This window comes from Piliocolobus tephrosceles, chromosome 2, assembly GCF_002776525.5.
Source record: "Piliocolobus tephrosceles isolate RC106 chromosome 2, ASM277652v3, whole genome shotgun sequence".
NCBI lineage: Eukaryota > Metazoa > Chordata > Mammalia > Primates > Cercopithecidae > Piliocolobus > Piliocolobus tephrosceles.
Genome location: NC_045435.1, coordinates 2147657 through 2168599, shown reverse-complemented (window position 1 = coordinate 2168599; position 20943 = coordinate 2147657). Strand labels below are relative to the sequence as shown.

Sequence of the window (20943 nt, the reverse complement as noted above, 5' to 3'; positions counted from 1 at the left end):
GATTTTAAATATTATTTTAAGAAAATACAATGTTTAAGACCATAAGAACTAATCTGGGCTCATTCACTAGTTCAGTCTGTCAACATTTTAATTTTATATGTGAATTTTTATTTATTTCAAATGTAAATGTTATGTATTTGGTGATTAATACTGTGAAAAACTGCTAAGATTCCTCTTAATCCTCTGGCAAAATGAAGCAAATCTCTGGGTAGCAACAGATCTTCTTTTTTAGCTGTGATCTGATTGAAGTCAGAGAGAAGGCTATGATCTTACCCATCACATTCTGAACTTTCTCTGAACGCTCACATCTGATCTCATTATCCCAGGATTCTGACAGCTTGAAAACTCAGGCAACGACATAGACTCAGGCAAAATAGAAAACATATTCTAGTTAGAATCATAAAATACCTTTTATCAAAGAGGGAATCAAAAAGTATATATTATAGACTTCTAGGTTCTATTGCTTCTGTAAGCATTAGCATTACTAAACACATTTAACTATAAAAGAAATAATAGAAATACACTATATGTTTAGTATGCTACTATTTATAAACTCCAGCTGTGGGGTATCACCTCGGTAACAGGAATATACAATCAAAGCATGTTTCCATGCTACGATGGAAGCATTACTCATTTAAAGAATGTAATATGCTTAAGACAGGCAGAAACAATTTCACAATATTGTCATTGGCCCACTCATAAAAGAAGAAAAAGATGAGTATTCAAAATGGCAGATAGAAACAATGGAACCATTCTGTTGGACAATCACTGGCAGTTACTCTTTTAACTGAGAGAATAAAATGTTGTAAAAATAAATGAGTAAGGCCAGGCATGGTGGCCCATGCCTATAATCCCAGCACTTTGGGAGGCTGAGGCAGCTGGATCACTTGAGGTCAGGAGTTCGAGACCAGGCTGGCTAACATGGTGAAACCCTGTCTCTACTAAAAATACAAAAATTAGCCAGGCGTGGTGGCAGGCATCTGCAATCCCAGCTACTCGGGAGGCTGAGACAGAAGAATCACTTGAACCAGAGAGGCAGAGGTAGCAGTGAACCAAGACAGTGCCACTGCACTCCAGCCTGGGCAACAAAGTGAGACTCCAGCTCTAAATTAATTAACTAGTTAATTAAAAAATAAATGAATGAGTCAATGAATGAAAATGCATGAATGAACGAAGAATGATTTAAAAAATAGAGGGACAACACATAGGTAGAAGAACTACGGTGTCAAGATGACCATGTGACACTTGTTTATAACCACCCCTGTAAGAAAAAACTAGAGAAAATCTGTTAGTTTGATGTTCGGTGTATATATATATATTAGTATTCAGGTTGGAACAAAGTTTAAAACATGCGTAAGATTAGGTTATTGCCCTAAAGGAACACGTGTGCAGGTGTGTGCATTTATTAGTTCACTTAGTAAATAGTAATTGAGTGCATTTAGGTGCCTGGGAACAAAAACACAAGGCATTGTCCCTGGCCTTAAGTGTTAATAATCTAATAGAAAAGATAGTCCTACAGTAAATAACAATTACTGTAGCTCCTGATATAGAAGTATATATAAAACACTATAAGAACATAACATCATAGCAATATTTTCCAAATTATTCAGAAAGAATTATGCTTGTATCTACATAAAAATTTAGGTTTTACTGAAAATTAAGTGGTACACATTTATGAAATGCTATAAAAGTCACAATCAGTTTAATTGACTAGAGGCAGATGAGTAGACATAAAGATATTTAATTGAAATATAGCTCTTTAACTTAAAAACAAATAATTACAAGTGATATACATTTCTAAACTATATAACTGCCACAGGAAAGTATAACAAGATTGTAGTGAAGTAAAGCTTTATTAAATGACACTGCTGACTGCCAAATAAGTTACTGAAGTGTGACTTATAGGACAGTAAGGATTCTGATCATCATTCTACTCTTTATGGGGTAAAAAACAGAAAGGATCAATGTAAAAATCTCTCAGCTTCCTTGACAGAAAGCTCACCAGTGTGCCAGAAAGCTCACAATGAAATATGAATGGTCTTCGAAGTGGGTGATAAGATCAAGGAGAAACACTAGAGCCACCTTGGAACATTCTGCTTCTCATGTTATGTTCCCAGCATTTCCTTTCTACTGTTAGTGCCACTACTGAAAAGAAGCTCAAGCTTCAACTTAATTCAATGGAAAGCAGGTTGAGACTGCAACTTTTCCCAAATTCACATAGGGCAAATATTGTTTTCTCCCAAGGAGTAAGGTATACAAAATTCTTTTAAAAATTTCTCTTAAAGCCTAGACCGACCCTCTGACATGGATCATTGAAGATGAAAATCCATTTAGTAAAGAAAATTGAAATGTCTTCACATCTAAAAAAAAAGCACTGCTACCTGGGGCACTTGAACTACTTGAGCTGTTGTATCTCAAATACTTTTCTGTCATTCTCCATTATCCATCCATTCAATAAGCATTCTTTAAATGTTTACTATGTCCTAGACCTGGGAATGCAAACTTTTTCTTAAAGGGCCAGGTAGTGAATATTTTAGGACAAGATGTAAAATCAAGAACATTCTGTAGGTACTTAATATAGTAATTTAAATATCTACCATTTAAAATGTAAAATTATTTTTAGCTTTCAGTAAAAAGGGTCACAAATCAATAAAACCAGCATTAATAACATATGTCATTCTCTCAACAATTTAGGGAGGTATTATTATTCTCATTTTTCAGAAGAGGAAATCAGGCTCAGACTAGTCATGTGATTTGTTTGTATTTGTACATTGTAAAGCCAGTATTCACACTTATGTCTTCTGGGGAACAGTACATTAATATCACCAACGCCCCATATGTAGCTCTCTCACATGCATAGTGATGAAATGATTTCTACTAACACAGATTACGGAGTATGTCCTAGACTAGGTATTACATAGTATTATTAATTAACATTGGTAATAATATAGTAAGCATTTGTGACTTTGGTGACCTGACGTTCTTCTAGGTTCTTAGGTCTTTGATCCCAACTGATCATCACAACACCCAATAGAGAAGCGACTATTATTTTTCTGTTTTACAAAGGGGTAAACTGAGGAAGAAAGAGGTTATATAACTTGCCTGGCATCCCATTACTACTCTGTAGCAGAACTGGTGCTTTATTTCACATCTTCCTTAAGTTAACTTTGTTTTGAGATTCAAGTCTCAAGTCTGTTTCAATTTGATATTATTTTTCTTGTTCATCCTTTAGGATTTCTGAGGAATAACTACTTTCTTTCTTCCATTTCTTAGGTCAAAAAAAAAAATCCCATAATTCAAACTATTAATAAAAACTATACGTTTCAGGAGTAAAGAGTGAACTCATGTGTAGTTTCTCTGAGGGTTAAATTATAAAATTTATGAAAAACCAATAAGATAAATAATAAAAATCATTCCAGAAAAAAGCAGAATTTGAGAGTAACCATGTTGGTGATGTTAACATATCTCCCTATGTAAAAATTTGTATGTAAAAATATCCTAAGGGAATGTATTTGGTCAGCAGGGAACACTGGGAGGGAGAAAATGCAGGAGTTTCCCAAGAGGAAAATTCGGACACAGTTCTAAAAATGAAGTAACCCAAAGAAATGCCTTGTCGAAATTCCAGTACCAAGCATTTCCTTACTACAGAGATAGATGAATACAGTGAATACAATCTGATGCCATTACACATTATCATCACTGCACCTAGTGACAGTGGCAAATAGGTTTCATGCTACCTGCCAAAACCTAATGAACTATAGTGGAAGATCTTCAGGGCTGTGTTGAAAAGGTTCTGTAGGCCAAGTCTGAACTCAGTGGTGATTAGTATCATGACTGATTAGCCATGTCTGCCCAAGTCAGGAGGAAGGATGGCACCATATATGCAGACCTTTCACACCACTCAATCCCATTTCTCTGATTTTGAGAGCAAAAAATTTGTGAAAGTAATTGGGATTTCATGTATCTTCCTGTACAGGGAATAGCCTGATATCCAAGAGTCTACCTCCCTTGACCATTGTATTTCTGGTCTGCAAATTAATCAGTTGGCATTCTGGTTCATTGACTAGTCTGTTGTGTACCTGGTTATATAAACTTAAACTGGGCAGTAACATCCATTCTCAGTGAACTGACAAGGTCAATTTTTCTGAGTCAACAACACTGATGAGCAAATTCAGACTCTGGTAAATTCACAGAAGTAAATCTTATGTGACCTCTTAGAAGCCAAACAGTGAGACAGCCTTCCCATTAAGAAAAAACTCAATCAGACACTTCTTCTAGAATTGAACAAAGAATATTTTAATCAAATTCAGTTTCACAATTTCCAAATTTAATAATTTCCCTTCTTAAATTTTTTCTTCACAGATTTGCTACTGCCAGTGTTAGATGATGTTTAATTCTATAAACATCATCTATCACCTCTGATTATGATGCTTAAAACCAATGAGAGTACCTTAGGTATAATCGAGTTCTCTCTCAATCTATGATTATATCGGCCTGTCAACATTATAGTTGTGCCCTGCACAATGACATTTTGGTAATGGACCACATATACCATGGTGATCCTGTAAGATATTGTAACATTAAAATGAAGCTGAAAAATTCCTGTTGCCTGGTGGGTGACATCATAGCCATCTTAATGTCGTAGCACAAAGCATTACTCACGCGTCTGTGTGATGCTGGTGTAAACAAACCTATTCTGCAGCCAGTTGCATACAAGTATAGCACATATACTTATGCACAGCACATAATATGTGACAATGATAATAAATGACTATGTTACTGGTTTATGTACTTACAATATTATACTTTTGATCATTATTTTAGAGTATACTCCTACTAATGAAAAAACGTTAACTGTAACATGGTCTCAGGTTCTTCAGGAAGTATTCTAGAAGAAGGCATTGTTATCATAGGAGATTACAGCTCCACGTGTGTTACTGATTCTGAAGACCTTCCAGCAGGACAAGATGTGGAGGTACAAGACAGTGACATTGATGATCCTGACCCTGTACAGGCCTAGCCTAGTATGTGTGTGTGCTTCTTTTGTATACTCAAATATACTCAGTCATACTCCATTTATGACAGCATCATTTCTTTTTCATATGGTCACACCACCCTAACTAAACCCATGTTTCTAGTTTTACCTTTCGGACGTTCGCCAACCGATTCATCATCAAGGACTCCTCTCGATCATCATCGTCGTCCAAGTCGAGCATCGGCATGCCAAAGGGGTCAATGATGCTGCAACACCTGGAGCCTTCATCTCTTGGATCAAAGGGGTCCACGATTATGGGCTCAGTTCCTTTTATTTCACAACGACAGAAAGGGCAGCCCTGACCATCCGACTCCTAAACAAACAGAAAATGCATGGTTTCAAAATAAACAGTACTGAGAAACGCTAATGTTCTACAACTATAAGTCATCCCTCTAAAAAAAGTTTATGGGGTAGGAGGCGGGGGAAGATTTGTCTTGAAGAGGTAGTGTGTGTAGAACAGGGAGTCAACAAAATATATATTAAATGGTCAGTATCTTCAGTTTCCTACGGAAAAACAAAAATTTTTAAGTTCGATTTTCCCAAGAAAAGAAACCTCTTTATTTTCCTGAATGTTCACTTATTATTCTAATGTATCAAGGCATTAGAGTCCTGAAGAAAACTGGAAATTGAATCATGTCTCTCCTTATGAAAAGACAGCAATACTAACTAAACATTCCATTAAAAAGTACATTTTAGTAAAAATTCATAATACAGCAGTAGTATCAGTGAGAAAAATACAATACCTGTGCATCTAACTGTGGCTGAATATTTGTTTTAACTGCCTGTGTATTTTAAAATCTATACACAATTAGGAAAAATTAAAATGTGTACATTTATAATCAAAAGCCATCATCTGTCCTGAAAGTCTCTCATCCTGACACACAACTCATTTGGAATATACAGTTCTCTGTGACAGACTAAGTTTTGCCCCTTATCTTGCTTTTAAACAATATGATATCAAAAGATTTGTGCAAATACTTTTGGGCTGGAAATGTATTTACTGGTCATTATTGGACATTTTGCTCAAAGTTTCCTACATTCATTTCTCAAAACTAACTACATTAAAAATTCACAATTTGCAGGGAAATAAAAAGACTGTTTTCTTGCCCTACAGACAATATTGCTTTCTAGAGAGAAGATGGTATATGATATTCTCCACCCTATTTTTGGTTTTGCATTATACCCTGACTTTAGCAATGTGTTATTTAAACGTAGTAAAAATCACAAAATTACTTTAAGGGAGAAACAGGATGAAATAGCACCATTTTATTGGCAAGACAAGGGATGCAGAGAGCTGATGTCTTTAAAGAAACTGTTCCATAATTAATTCAGGACTGTCCTGTCCACTTAGTTTAATAGGAAATTAGTGATCTACCTGCCCAACAGTGATGTTTGGATCAAGGATGGAATAACTCTCACTCTCTTCTCATTGAACAACTACCTCGCATCTACTTTGTGGCAGATCTTGTGATAGTTTATTCTTTCTGAGCTTCATTCAGCTCAACAAATTGAACACCTCCTTTGCCAAACAAAGTGTCAAAAAACAAAAAACACTGAGTGTGCTTAAGAAAAATAAATTGCAACATTCCCTTATTCATCTGCTTATATATAATTTGGAAAAGAAATTTGGAACGGTAATATAGTTGAACTAAGGTGGTATAAAGAAATACAGATATATAAATACAGAATCCTTCAAGGTTCCCCACCAAACATGTTCATGTCCAGCAGGCTTCAAAACACATTAAATATTATTTGCTCCATCATTTTACAGATAATAAAACCAAGATTTAGTTCTTCTATTTTTGATAACCTCCTTGCAATGATATTTTCTAACACAGGAGTAAATAAGAAAAACAAAATCTTACTCTAATAAAAAGAATATTAAATTTGAAGTCATATTCAATATACGTTACCATCCAGGCAAAACTCCCCTTGTTATGAAAGTCAAAAGGGATCCATATTAGGTACCTATAGTGGAATACTTTTACAGATTTACATAAGACAATTTCAAAAAGCTAGTTTTATTTAACAGCAAGCTGTGCCAGTCTGGGCAATATAGCAAGACCTTGTCTCCACAAAAAATAAATGTTTAAAAAATTAGCCAGGTGTTGTGGTACACACCTGAAGTCCCAGCTGGTCGGGAAGCTGAGCTGGGGGCTTCGCTTGAGACCAGGAGTTTGAGGCAGCAGTCAGCTACGATAGCATGCCTGCCCTCAGCCTGCATGTCAGGGTAAGACCCTGTGCCAAAAAAAGAAAAAAAAGAAAAAAAAAAAGAAAGCAAGATCTGAAGATCTGATGGTCCCTCTGTCTTTAACCCATGAAGAACAGAAAGCAGTACTTTGAGACCTACGTAGTCGCTTAATTTACTCACACATTTAAAAAAATTATTGTAGAAAATCTCAGATACACATAAAATTTGAGGGAAAACTATAATAAATTTCTAAGTACCTATCACCCGACTTCAACAATTATCAATTCATCCCCAATCCAGTTTTATCTGTCTGTTCTCATTTCTTCCACTCTTAGATCGTTTTGAAGTACCTCCTACACATCATATAAATTCATCGGTAAATATTTTAGTATCATAACTAAAAACCAAGAACCTTTTAAAGACCTAATTCCAGTACAATTTTCATAACTAAAAATTATTCCACCCAATCAAAATCATGAAAGTCACATTATTTTTTAGTACAGTGCATAGAATGTGCAAGCCACACTATTAGGCTATGTAAGTTTCTCTTTGAACCTCCAGGGTCAACTCACATATTGCTCTGGTTAAGGATGACTTCCAGTCTATGTGATCTATTTCCTCATAAGAGGTAACTGAAAATACTGAGTTTTGAAGGGGGAGGAGGTGAAAGGCAATAATTGTGTCTTTATAACACAAGAAAAAACAGAGAACTGTTCATCTAAAACTGAATTTAGATTTTTCTCTAATGCTACTTGAAAGTTTAATGTCATACAAATTACCGATGTGTGTTAAGAGTACCTATTATAAGAGTAGATATCACAAAATACATCTTCTCTTCAGTTTTGTTGTTGAGAGTGTACATTACCCATCAGATCAACAAACAGCTGCAACGAACACTAATTTTGATTTGCAAACACAGATCACACTGAATGTGTCTCTAATGGACTTACTCTAATATGACTTCATCACGCTTTATAAATAGACTACTGTCACATGCAAATTATATCTAACGACAAAGTCTCAAATGCTACTTTAGTTACTCTGCCCTAGTTTCTGTCAGATGGTTGATTAAATACACATGAAAAATGTCTTCAATACAATAATTAAAATAATGTTTCTGTCAATGTATACTTAATGCAATATCAAATAATACGTGTTAATGGAAAAGAAAGACCAATAAATAACTCATTTTCTAGTTCCCACCATTCTGTGAATGTTAAGAGGAAGTACTGAGGACTCCGTCTATTCTAAATGACTCAGTAGGTTTCACTTCCTCAAAAAAGAAATACTTCTAAACCAAAGGATACATAAGTTATCAGTGAATACAATACACCGCTGAAACTAGATTCTGTCATTTCTCATAATATAGTAAAATAATTCAGACTCACATCTCAACCATTAATACTGTAAGTCAGTGACATTACATAAAAATGTAACTTTAGGTAAACTCAGATAAAAAACAATGACAAACAAATAGAAAAAAATTTTAAATCTTCATAATACTCCATTCTCCACAAATACTCTATGTAAAAACCCAAATGAATATTGTTAGTACCATCTCATCATCAGCATGTATCAATCATCTTCCATACTCTGTTTAAATATTGCTAAGATAGACATACTATATCTTAAGTATCTTCTTTTGAATGTTTTTTAAGATAGCATTATATATAGTGTAATTTATTTGCTTTCAGCCTGATCATTAGAGGCATACTTTGACTTAAGGTCAATCACTTTATGCCTTCCCACAGATATAACATACACCACGGGCTGCAGGGTATATACATAGGGCCTCCTAAGTCTCATTTTAGAGCGCATTTTATATTTTTACTGTATGTGTATGCATATGCATGTGTGCATTTTTTCCTTGATCAATAACTTCTAATTTACATTACCTTGCTGTATTTCATGTAGCTATGAGGTTGTCACAAATCTTTTTTTAAACATAGCAATTATAACTGGAAAAATTATATGTATACAAATGCACTGAGAATAGGTTGGATCATACCAAGAATTTTCAAAGCACAGTATCTCCCACAGAAACTCAGTAACTCCTGGCTGAAAGAACGAATGAAAGAATAAAGAAGGATAGTTAATAGTAATCTTAGACAAAATGCCCCAGAGTGGGAGAGATCTTTGGTTCTGGTTTATTTTATGATGGACAAGGGAAAAAGACATTGGTGAATCTAGACTCTTCTAGTTCTGATTTGGGAGGCCCATAAAAGCCTGCATAGTGAATCAGAAAAGGAGCACAGACATTCTGAATTAGTTCTACTTTCTCCAATTACAGCTGTGTGACCCCGGGCAATTCACTGCATCTTATATACAGGGTACAATGAGATAATGCACATTTAGAGACACCATAAAGTGAGGTAAGTTATTTTAAAGCTTTACAAAGTGCTATAAAAATTCCAGTTGGCATAATTAGTATAAAAATAGTCTCAAGAATAAATAAGAAAACTAAGGAAACATATCTTAACATTTGAAAAAACTCATATCTCTATACGAATTCCATTTTGTAATAAAATGAATACAACTTAAAACCTGCAGAATTATCAGTGTGCATAGATTAATCATAATTGGAAATATGAGATATCTCTAAGTACTTCATTAGAAACAGTAATAACTAAAATTCTAGGCACTGTTGTAAGCACTCTCTAAATATTAATTCATTTAATCCTATAAGGTAGGTATAATTGTTGTTCCCCCGTTTACCAACAAGAAAAATGGGTTTACTGGTTTGATGAAGGTCACATAGCAAGCAATACTAAGTAGGAAGTCACAACAAGGGGGTCTATTTCAAGAGTCTAATCATTTCAACACTACACTATAGGATCAGCAAGTAGTGGTTTTTCAATCTCAGATTCATAGCCAAGGTTAAAATAAAGGTGAAAAACAGCCAGTTGCTACTACTGATCATTCACAAATGTAAAAAATTTAAAACTATTTTGCTTAAATTGCAAATTTCAAAATTGAAAAAACCTACTAAAATCAATGAATATTCTGTTGGCTCTAATTGAAAAGTTTCAGCTCTTTAACAGGAAGACGTAAAATGTATCTGAATAATTATACCATTTCTGAGGATACGTTTTTACATAGTAAAAGCTTTTTATTTTAAACATTTGTTGCTTGAATCCAATTTAAAATTTTAATGCATGAAGTTGGTCTAGAATGAGCTGGTCATTTAGAATGAGTCTACATTCTAAACACTTTTTAAAAATGGTGTCAACTTTAACAACATCTATAAAAGATCCATGCTGGAGTCAACTGAAAATGTTTCCAAAGTGCCAGTATCTGTTACCGTCCACACACTTTACAACAGAGTGAGCATCCATCTAATTTAGTCATTAGATTTAAGAATCAAGTACTTATTCTGCTAGATTTTATCATATCCATCATTTCCTTTCCTTTTCTAGTGTATCACTCTAGTTCATAATGTTACTATAATGCATTTGGACAACTCTCGCAGCTTCTTTATTACTCCCAATGTGAAAGGGAAACTCCAACATTTAATCACATTTACATGAAAGACATAACGGGTGGTTAAAGACAAAAGTGCCAATTTAAAACATTCGTAAAGGCAAGTATTATTTCCTATTTGTAGAACCTAAGTTGCAAAATTTCACTGAGGCTAGAAATTTGAAGACCGTTGAAGACCAGTTGCCTTTGAAGGAAGATAGAGTAAAAGATTTATTTTATTTTATCTTATTTTTTTTTTATCTTTTGAGACAGAATCTTGCTCTGTTACCTAGGCTAGGGTGCAGTGCCGTGATCTCAGCTCACTGAAACCTCCGCCTCTAAGGTTCAAGTCATTCACCTGTGCCTCAGCCTCCCAAGCTGCTGGGATTACAGGCTCCTGCCACCACGCCCAGTTATTTGGTATTTTTAATAGAAACAGGGTTTGCCATGTTGGCTAGGCTGGTCTTAAACTGCTGACCTCATGTGATCCACCCATCTAGGCTTCCCAAAGTGCTGAGATTACAGGTGTGAGCAAGCATGCCTGGCCAAAGATTATTTCTTGTTGCCTTAAAAGTGATCATTTGAGTTTGTTTCTCACCTCTCTCAGAAAACTATATACTTTTTCCCAAAAACACTCTCTACATATGGAACATCTAGAAAGCTCCTTAATCATATTCCACATTAAAATCAGAATTTACTGATTTTTTGGTGAATTACTATTTTGAATACTCTGGTATCTTTCTTTTAAATTATATCAAACAATATACAGGAAGAATAACCACAGGAAAACTAATTTTATGTTTAATTGAATTAAAGTCCTTGGCAGTAATTCAAAACATAGCTGCATATCCAACTGACAAAGATATCCATTTTTTATTTTTGAAGGAAGATATGAATAACACAGTTTGGAGTTTGTTCCATTCAGGAGCTCAAAAGCCATTTTCCTTTTTTTTTTTTTTTTTTTTTCTTTTATTATACTTTAAAAGTTCTGGGATACACGTGCAGAACATGCAGGTTTGTTACACACATATACACATGCCATGGTGGTTAGCTGCACCCATCAATCCATTACATATATTACATACATATACATACAAATACCAATACATTAGGTATTTCTCCTGACGCTATCCCTCCCCTTGCCCCGCAGCCCCTGACAGACCCTGGTGTGTGATGTCCCCTCCCTGGCTCCATGTGTTCTCACTGTTCAACTCCCACTTATGAGTAAGAACATGTGGTGTCTGCTTTTCTGTTCTTGTGTTAGTTTGCTAAGAATGATGGTTTCCAGCTTCATCCATGTCCCTGCAAAGGACGTGAACTCATCCTTTTTTATGGCTGCATAGTATTCCATGGTGTATATGTGCCACATTTTCTTTATCCAGTCTATCATTGATGGACATTTGGGTTGATTCCAAGTCTTTGATATTGTGAACAGTGCTGCAATAAACATACATGTGCATGTGTCTTTATGGTAGAATGATTTATAATCCTTTGAGTACATACCCAGTAATGGGATTGCTGGATTAAATGGTATTTCTGACTCTAGATCCTTGAGGAATCGCCATACCATCTTCCACAATGGTTGAACTAATTTACACTCCCACCAACAGTGTAAAAGCATTCCTATTTCTCCACATGCTCTCCAGGATCTGTTGTTTTCTGACTTTTTAATGATCGCCATTCTAAATGGTGTGAGATGGTATCTCATTGCGGTTTTGATTTGCATTTCTCTAATGGCAAGTGATGATGAGTTTTTTTTTTTCATATGTTTGTTGGTTGCATAAATTTTATGTCTTCTTTTGAGAAGTGTCTGTTCATATCCTTCGTCCATTTTTTGATGGATTTTTTTTTCTTATAAATGTGTTTAAGTTCCTTGTAGATTCTGGATATTAGCCCTTTGTCAGATGGATAGATTGCAAAAATTTTCTCCCATTCTGTAGGTTGTCTGTTCACTCTGATGATAGTTTCTTTTGCTGTACAGAACCTCTTTAGTTTAATTAGATCCCATTTGTCTATTTTGGCTTTTGTTGCCATTACTTTTGGTGTTTTTGGTCATGAAGTCTTTGCCCATGCCTATGTCCTGAATGGTACTGCCTACGTTTTCTTCTAGGGTTTTTATGGTTTTAGGTCTTACATGCAAGTCTTTAATCCATCTTGAGTTAATTTTTGTATAAGGTGTAAGGAAGAGGTCCAGTTTCAGTTTTCTGCATATGGCTAGCCAGTTTTTCCAATACCATTTATTAAATAGGGAATACTTTCTGCATTGCTTATTGTTGTCAGCTTTATCAAAGATCAGATGGTTGTAGATGTGTGGCGTTATTTCCGAGGCATCTGTTCTGCTCCATTGGTCTATATATCTGTTCTGGTACCAGTACCATGCTGTTTTGGGTTACTGTAGCCTTGTAGTATAGTTTGAAGTCAGGTAGCATGATGCCTCCAGCTTTTTTCTTTTTTTCTTAGGATTGTCGTGGCTATACGAGCTTTTTTTTGGTTCCATATGCAATTTAAAGTAGTTTTTCTAAGTGTGTGAAGAGTCAATGGTAGATTGATGAGGATAGCATTGAATCTATAAATTACTTTGGGCATTTGGCCATTTTCATGACACTGATTCTTCCTATCCATGAGCATGTAATGTTTGTCCATTTCTTTATGTCCTCTCTGTATATTTAGAAAACCCCATCGTCTCAGCCTAAAATCTCTTTAAGCTGATAAGCAGCTTCAGCAAAGTCTCAGGATATAAAATCTATGTGCAAAAATAACAAGCATTTCTATGCACCAATAATAGACAGAGAGCCAAATCACGAGTGAACTCCCATTCACAACTACTACAAAGAGAATACAACTTACAAGGGATGTGAAGGACCTCTTCAAGAACTACAAATCAAAAACCATTTTCTAGATTCCTGAAATAAGCACAGATGAAAACAATTCCTTAACTTTTAACCTTACATGGTAATGCTGCAGAATCCCTGCCGCATAATATGCTGCCTCACAAAGGAAGACGGTCAAGGTTGAGAAGATTAACGTTTTGTTAATATCCCATTAACACGTGGACGTGAAAGACAACTCTCCAAGTTTTATTACCAAGGGTAGCACAGAAATGTTGTACACAGAGTAATATTACTTCAAAGAATGTCTCTAGAAAGGTGATTACTCAACTTATTTAGTATTCTGTGCAAACTCTGCTTGCTTATTCAATTTATTAAATAACACAGATGTTTCAGAAAGAGAAAAAAGCATCTGACACCTCTTCAGAGGCATGACTAATGGGCCATTATGACAGCAATTAAAGAGTAACCACTTGCAGCCTGTAACAACTGACACAGCTACTGTGCATTTCTTAAGTTTTCTGTTAATTACATAAAATTTAAGTCTCTAATGAATTTCAATTAAACCAAAGTTGGGCCTCAGATGGACGGAAAAGTTGGTGAAGAATGACTTGCTAAAAATGCACACTGCTGAGCATAGTATGATTAATGGCCAGGGTTTAATATTTCCTATTGGATTCTAACTGATTTATCATAGCTTCCTGGCAGACATGCAGCCTTTAAAATCATTTTCATATCAGCATGCCCAACCAGCGTAGTAGAAAGTAACAAAAAATGTCTAGCAGCCATAATTAAATTTGAACGACAACAGGATACTCATTTCAAGTAATTATTAATACCATGCCCCTCAACAGAAATTTCAGGTTTAATTTTAACTTTAACTTCTTGAGGCTAAGGATTGTGTCTCAGAGTTCTTAGTTCAGAGCATAGTACAGAACATGGGATATTGCAGCTGCTCAAAGAATGTTTCCTAAATAAATAAATAAATGGAAAATGATAGTTGAAATAATCTTGGTTTGCTTCTACCAAACCAGTAAGAGGAAGAAGCAAAATAACAAATTCTTCTGTGCACAGTTAAAACTTGCAAATTTAATCATATAAAACAAAAACAGTGTCTTTAAAGTACCATTTTTGAATGAGGAAAAAATAGAAAAAGAGAGACATAAGTTATTTTACTCTTAAATCCAGAGACCTAATAACTTGAGAACATTTCTCTATATATCTACAAGCTTAGATACCACTTTTGGCAATATTTTGCGCAACTATGAAGTGTGCTCTAATTTTGTTCTTCTTACTGATACATTTACCATCAATTAGGTTAAGTCAAGTGAGCAGCTAGGTGAGATTACAGATATGAGACCTTCAGCACATCTAATGTTTTACAACTGTGCTTTCATTAGATTAACTTTATAAGACTTTTATTTTTATTAAATACCAGAGGCATTTTGCAATAACATGTTTAAATGATCAACAAACGTTGCTGTTCATGCAATAATACAAAAGCTGCCAAAACAGATATGCCAGTTGGCAGGAATCACTACTATGTGAAGACTATATCTAAATGTAAAAATATTTAGATTATCCAAAAGTAGAAATGTTCAAAAGTTGAAACTTCCTTTGACCAGTAAGATCCCACTGAGATACAGAGACTGTGAAATATCAACTTAGAATTATTGACCTAAGAACAATTTTCTTTAGGGGTAGAGAAAACATGAACCGGGGATTACTGTGCATATGTATTTTTTTTGGGTGCAAAAAAGCAATAAAAATGCAGTCTTACTGCTTCTGTGTTAGTGTTGGTAGTACTGCAAACAATAAAAGTAAAATAACATGGTTCAAAAATGGTTGGAAAAAATCACAAGGTAAAAAGTTAAGGAAATCACACAATAGCTAGTGAATGGAACAAAGGGAACTAAGCCTTAGAATTTCTAGGATTCGCTCTCAGATACTGAATATGATAAAAGGTCTTTGAAAAGATCATAAATACTTCTCAGAAAAGTATTGTAAGAGCTTGTCACAATCAATCTACAATACTGTCTTTTTATTTAATGTACTTATAGATTTCCTTTTCTTTTACATTACCTAGCATGCAATCTATAAGTATTTACTGAGTAATGACCAACGTGCAGATAACATGCTAGCAGAGAGAGATTCTAAAGTAGGTAAAGTAATCCACATTCTAGAAAGGAAATACATAAATATGGAAATATTTACAATATGAACATAATGAGGTAAGAGCTTACAGAGACATATACAAAATGTATCAGGAGGATGCTTATTAATGATGAGCTGCTTTGTGTGAGGAGAATTAAAAAACAGTACTGAAAATAAAGGTTTGCATATTTTTCACTAATTTAGGTGCAAAATTCAATGATCAGATTAAGATAATAACATCAGTGTCTAGTAACATAAATGTTATTATTTCAGCCTTCTGAATAGTTTTGAATTTGTCATTTTTGTTACTACTTTCCTTAGTAAACTACTTTGTTATTACTGTCTCACATAACTTTAAACATTTTAGCTAAACACAATTTTCAGAACTTGACATTTATGTACTTCCTCAATTTCTAAAAGCAAAACTAAGAAGCAGCTCAGAGTGAAAAAGAGAAATAGTAAATGTTAACAACTTACCAACATTACTGAATATATCTTCATATAAGGTCATATAAGGTCATATAAGGTCATTAGGCCAAAAATCATGAAGTAATTCAAGGAATTGATAAGCAACAAGCAAGAGGAACTACACCAATTTGGAGAATGCACAGTAACACACAGAAATGCTGTGGCGATGTAAAGGACACAGCATTAATAATACAGAATGACAACTGGGAAATATTCCTATCCCTTTTGCACATAATGGACCTATTGCAAATAGTTCACAAACCTAACAAATAAATACAGTTAAGTCCTCAATTAATAAGGTTAATCAGTTACTGGAAATTGAGACTTTAAGTGAAACAACTTACTGTACGATGAAATCTATTTTACCATAGGCTAATAGATAGAAACAAGAGTTAAGGTTCCTATAGTTTACAGTATGTCACTTTGCTCAAAGTTGCAGTTTCCAAGAATCTACTGACAATGTTTTAAGATAGGACTTACTGAAGGTAGTATTTATTTACTAGGAATAAATAAACTTTATTTTAAGAAGTATAGAAAGTAAAATAAATAAAATATTTGTTGCTTTATATTCAGCCATACTTTTCTACTCACCCTGGGCTGCAAGATAAACAGGTGTGTTGTTTTTTTGTTTTTTTTAATTTTTTTTTTTTATAGAAATGGGGTCTCCCGATGTTGTCCAGGCTGTTCTTGAACTTCTGGGCTCAAGGGATCTTCCTGCCTCGTCCTCCCAAAGTACTGGGATTTAAAGGTGTGAGCTGCCATGCCCCGCCACTATACAACTATTTTGTATGATACTTTAAACAAAACATTTTACTAAACAAATGTTTCTGTCAAACTCATAGCAGCTTCTGACTTTTTTTTTTTTTTGAGACAGAGTTTCACTCTGTCGCCCAGGCTGGAGTGCAGTGGCGCGATCTCGGCTCACTGCAAGCTCCGCCTTCCAGGTTCACGCCATTCTCCTGCCTCAGCTTCCCAAGTAGCTGGGACTACAGGCCCCCGCCACCAAGCCCGACTAATTTTTTTGTATTTTTAGTAGAGATGGGTTTCACCGTGTTAGCCAGGATGGTCTCGATCTCCTGACCTCGTGATCCGCCCACCTCGGCCTCCCAAAGTGCTGGAATTACAGGCGTGAGCCACCGTGCCAGGCCTAGCTTCTGACTTTTAACCAACTTAACCCCCAAATACTAAGCACAGTATTGAGTTACAGATGGGAAGTCTTGCAACATGTATGCATGTGTATGTTCTAAGACTGGAGCCTGGAGAAAAATGGGTGAAATACAGAAGCCTTGCATGGAGGCAGTGTTAGGAATTTGTATCAGGCTATTATTCCGATTTTCTTCAGGGAGAAATGCAAGGCTTTTAGTTTCTATGTACCTGTAAAAACCACACTACCACACTGAAGGCAAAGAACGGTGACAAATACAATTTGTTTTCTTTGTTAGTTTAATATGTATCCTGAAACATTGAATCATTATCAGGTACACCAGTCCTAAGTAGTCCAATTACAGACAATCTATCACTAAGTCACTATCTCTATAATACCTCCTACTGACACATTTGAAATAAACTTGCAATTTTGTCTTCCATCAACATATCTAAATTTATTGAATGTAGTTTTTAAAAGGCACTGCTAAGTTTGCAGAACTATTACTGTTAACATAATTTAAATAGAAATCAAGTATCTATGTTGAGAATGATCTCCTCCAACATCTCCCTGTAATATGCAAAATTCACCAACATCATGAAGGGATAAAAGGAAATAATTAGGGAGAAGATATAAAGAAAAACCTAAAACAAAATAGAAGCCAAATTCATATTGAAGGAGAGAAGTATCGGGATTTTGAACAATGTTCCTGAGGTAGCAAAGATCTCTGGGCATTCAGAAAGGACTTCGAAAATATAAATCAATCGTAATTCATTTCCTAATTCTTCCTCTTTTCCTCATCCATTAAAAAAAGTTTTTCACAAAAGAAGAAGCAGACCCTTTTACGACTATGAAAATGGGAAAATCATTATATTTTATTACTAAGTAAGGAGCTTGGCAGGCGAGTCTGTCAGCCCCCTTCCATGAACCTCAATGTCCATCCTTCCTCAAGTCATGCAGAGGTACAGGGTTGGACAAAGAAAATCAAGGACTGAAAGGGCTCAGAAATAGGGTAGGAATGGCAACTACATGCTTCACTGAAAATTTTTTTAAAGGCTAGAAAATTTAATTATTTGCTTTCTAAACCCTATAAACATGCTTCTAGCTTCAATGTAATTATGTCAAACAGCAGTTTCATAATGGCTTGATCAAAATATTCCATGACTTCTCCAAATACTCAAAACTAGAAATCTGTCCAAAGATCCATTTTTAAAATCCCCAATCTTTGCTACAGATGAAGAAATAAAACAATGTCCTTGGGAAAACCAGTTATTCTCCAGACCTTCCTATACAACATCAAATCAATTTATATTTATTGAATGCCTGCTACAAATGGGAAGGCAATTTTCCTGAGATTATGCTTCAGTAAATAGGAAACTTTAAAGCCTGTTTCTGTGGGAACTGTAAGTATTTGGGAGATACTTCCTGTCTTGATTCTCCAATTTCAGCACTACGGAGCATATGTGAGACAAGAACCATGACTCCTCAGGAGAAAAGGAAGTTTGCTTGAAAATATCAAAATAAGATTTATCTACTAGGATTTACTTGCCTTTGGAAACTGACCTACTACAAACAGATTCTATCAATAAATGGCATAAATATATTTAGTTGGTAATATCTACAAGTGAACATCCTGAAATCCATGGTACTATAGAAATACAACTACTGATGACTAATAAAATTAAGTTATACATTTAAAAGAAACAATATAAGATAGTTAAAATCAAATTATATAAAGCAACTCAAACATACAAAATTTCTACACAATCATTTAAAATAAAGCACTTATCAGCATTATTCCTAAGCCATTAAGAAGAAAACTGAAAAGAGAAATACTAGTAGGACACATAAGACAGACAACCATGTTGCTAATGATTATACCTGCCATGCTGTAAGGCAAGAGGTGCACATCAAATGCCCACAAGGCTCAATCTTGACATCTTTGTCATTCTCTGCACAAATCTTACAGAGCTGAAAAGTGGAGCCCATTTCACAATATAATTCATATTGTTCCTGGAATTTGGGGGAGGGAGAGGGAAAGTAACATTAATGTATTTCCAGCATGAATTGTTAGTATCAAATTTTCCCAAATAAAATGACACACAGTAAATATCTCACAGTTGATCTTGTCAGAATTTTGTTACCATTTGAGACATGTTTTTAATTGATAATCACAATTTGGTCTACAAAATCCATTCTAAAAAGGTTTGAACTTTCATCATCTATCTTATATGCTTCTTAATTATTCATATTATTTAAGGTTCCTTTAGGAAGGGACTTGCTTCAACAGTCATGGTGACTCAAAAGACAAAATCTATGGTTTTAAAATAGGAATATACAATGATTTTATCTTTTTTATAAATGCCACATGCTCATATAATTTAACTGTCAAATTGAAAAAAAAAGGATACTTAGCTAAACATTATTTTTTTTGTTGTTTCAATATCTTTAGAAATCCCAGAAGGGAAGAGAAAAGCGACAAATATTTACCAAGCATTTCCTGCATGTCAGGCACTGTGGCCCACACTTACTATTTCACTTAATCTCCAAAGCATAAGATATATCGAACTTAACAAAAGTTAGGCGTGGGGCTTAATAAGTTTCAATTGTTTGCTTCAAATGCTAAATCAAGTCTCTGACTAAAAAGTGCATACTCTTTCCCTAACACTGTCAAGAAAACAAACCACATCAGTAACCAAAAACCATTTTATTAAAACTGCCATGTTCCTGATTGATTAGGTTTTTAGCTTAAAACATTTGACACAGTAAAATTTTCAAAATTCAAATACTGAAAAGATCTCTGTGACAAAGATACAAATAAATTGGTAAATTCGAAAAAAATATTAAAAAAAAGGAATACAAAGAAAAGGAATTATGAAACCAATATTTGGATAAATAAAGCAACTTTTAGTTCAGTAAGTGACTACAATGTGCCTGGCACTGAGTAGGATAAATAAATAACAATATTTAGTCCACAGCCTACTAAAATATACTATAATCCTGGTGAGAAAAAATATCTATATACACATAAACATACATGGATACATATGCATGTACATGCAGGTACACACATATAAACTGTGTCTACTATGATGCGTGAATATACAAAAATTTTATGGGGAACTTAAGGAAAGAGAGAAGAGAGAATGCATAAAAACGGAAAAGAAATAAAACTAAAGTAATTCAAAGTAAGTTATAAATTGCTCATGTCCCTGAAATAACAGGTAAGTATTGATACTGGTTATGACTGTCCAAAGGACAAATAGGCAATTATAAAAAAAATTACATTAGGCTAAAATCACAGATACAGACCTCAGTGCAACCTAAACAGTAAGAATATGTATGAGTAATTTAAGGGAATGTTATTACTTCCAAAGGTTTTTTTTTTAATGGCTTTATAAAGAGGAACTGTCTTTCCTACGTATCCTTTCACACATATTTGAAAATACGGGATCACTACATAACTTTTAAAATGGCAATCATATACTAAATTTAAAATGGCAATCATGGCCGGGCACGGTGGCTCACGCCTGTAATCCCAGCACTTTGGGAGAGCGAGGCGGGTGGATCACCTGAGGTCAGGGGTTCGAGATCAGCCTGACCAACATGGAGAAACCCCGTCTCTACTAAAAATACAAAAATTAGCCGATGTGGTGGCGGGTGC

At 34.7% G+C, this 20943-nt stretch overlaps 1 protein-coding gene across 4 annotated transcripts in view; it reads right to left on the bottom strand.

The window, feature by feature from the left end:
* Positions 1–20943, bottom strand: part of CBLB (Cbl proto-oncogene B) — a 213506-nt gene that overhangs the window by 59656 nt on the left and 132907 nt on the right. For all 4 annotated transcript variants that reach the window (XM_023212445.3, XM_023212457.2, XM_023212438.3 and 1 more), the window contains exons 9-10: positions 19161–19292; positions 5145–5348 (exon numbers count right to left, since the gene is read on the bottom strand). In XM_023212445.3, the coding sequence (XP_023068213.1) occupies positions 5145–5348; positions 19161–19292 (336 nt within the window). The remainder of the gene's footprint in view (positions 1–5144; positions 5349–19160; positions 19293–20943) is intronic.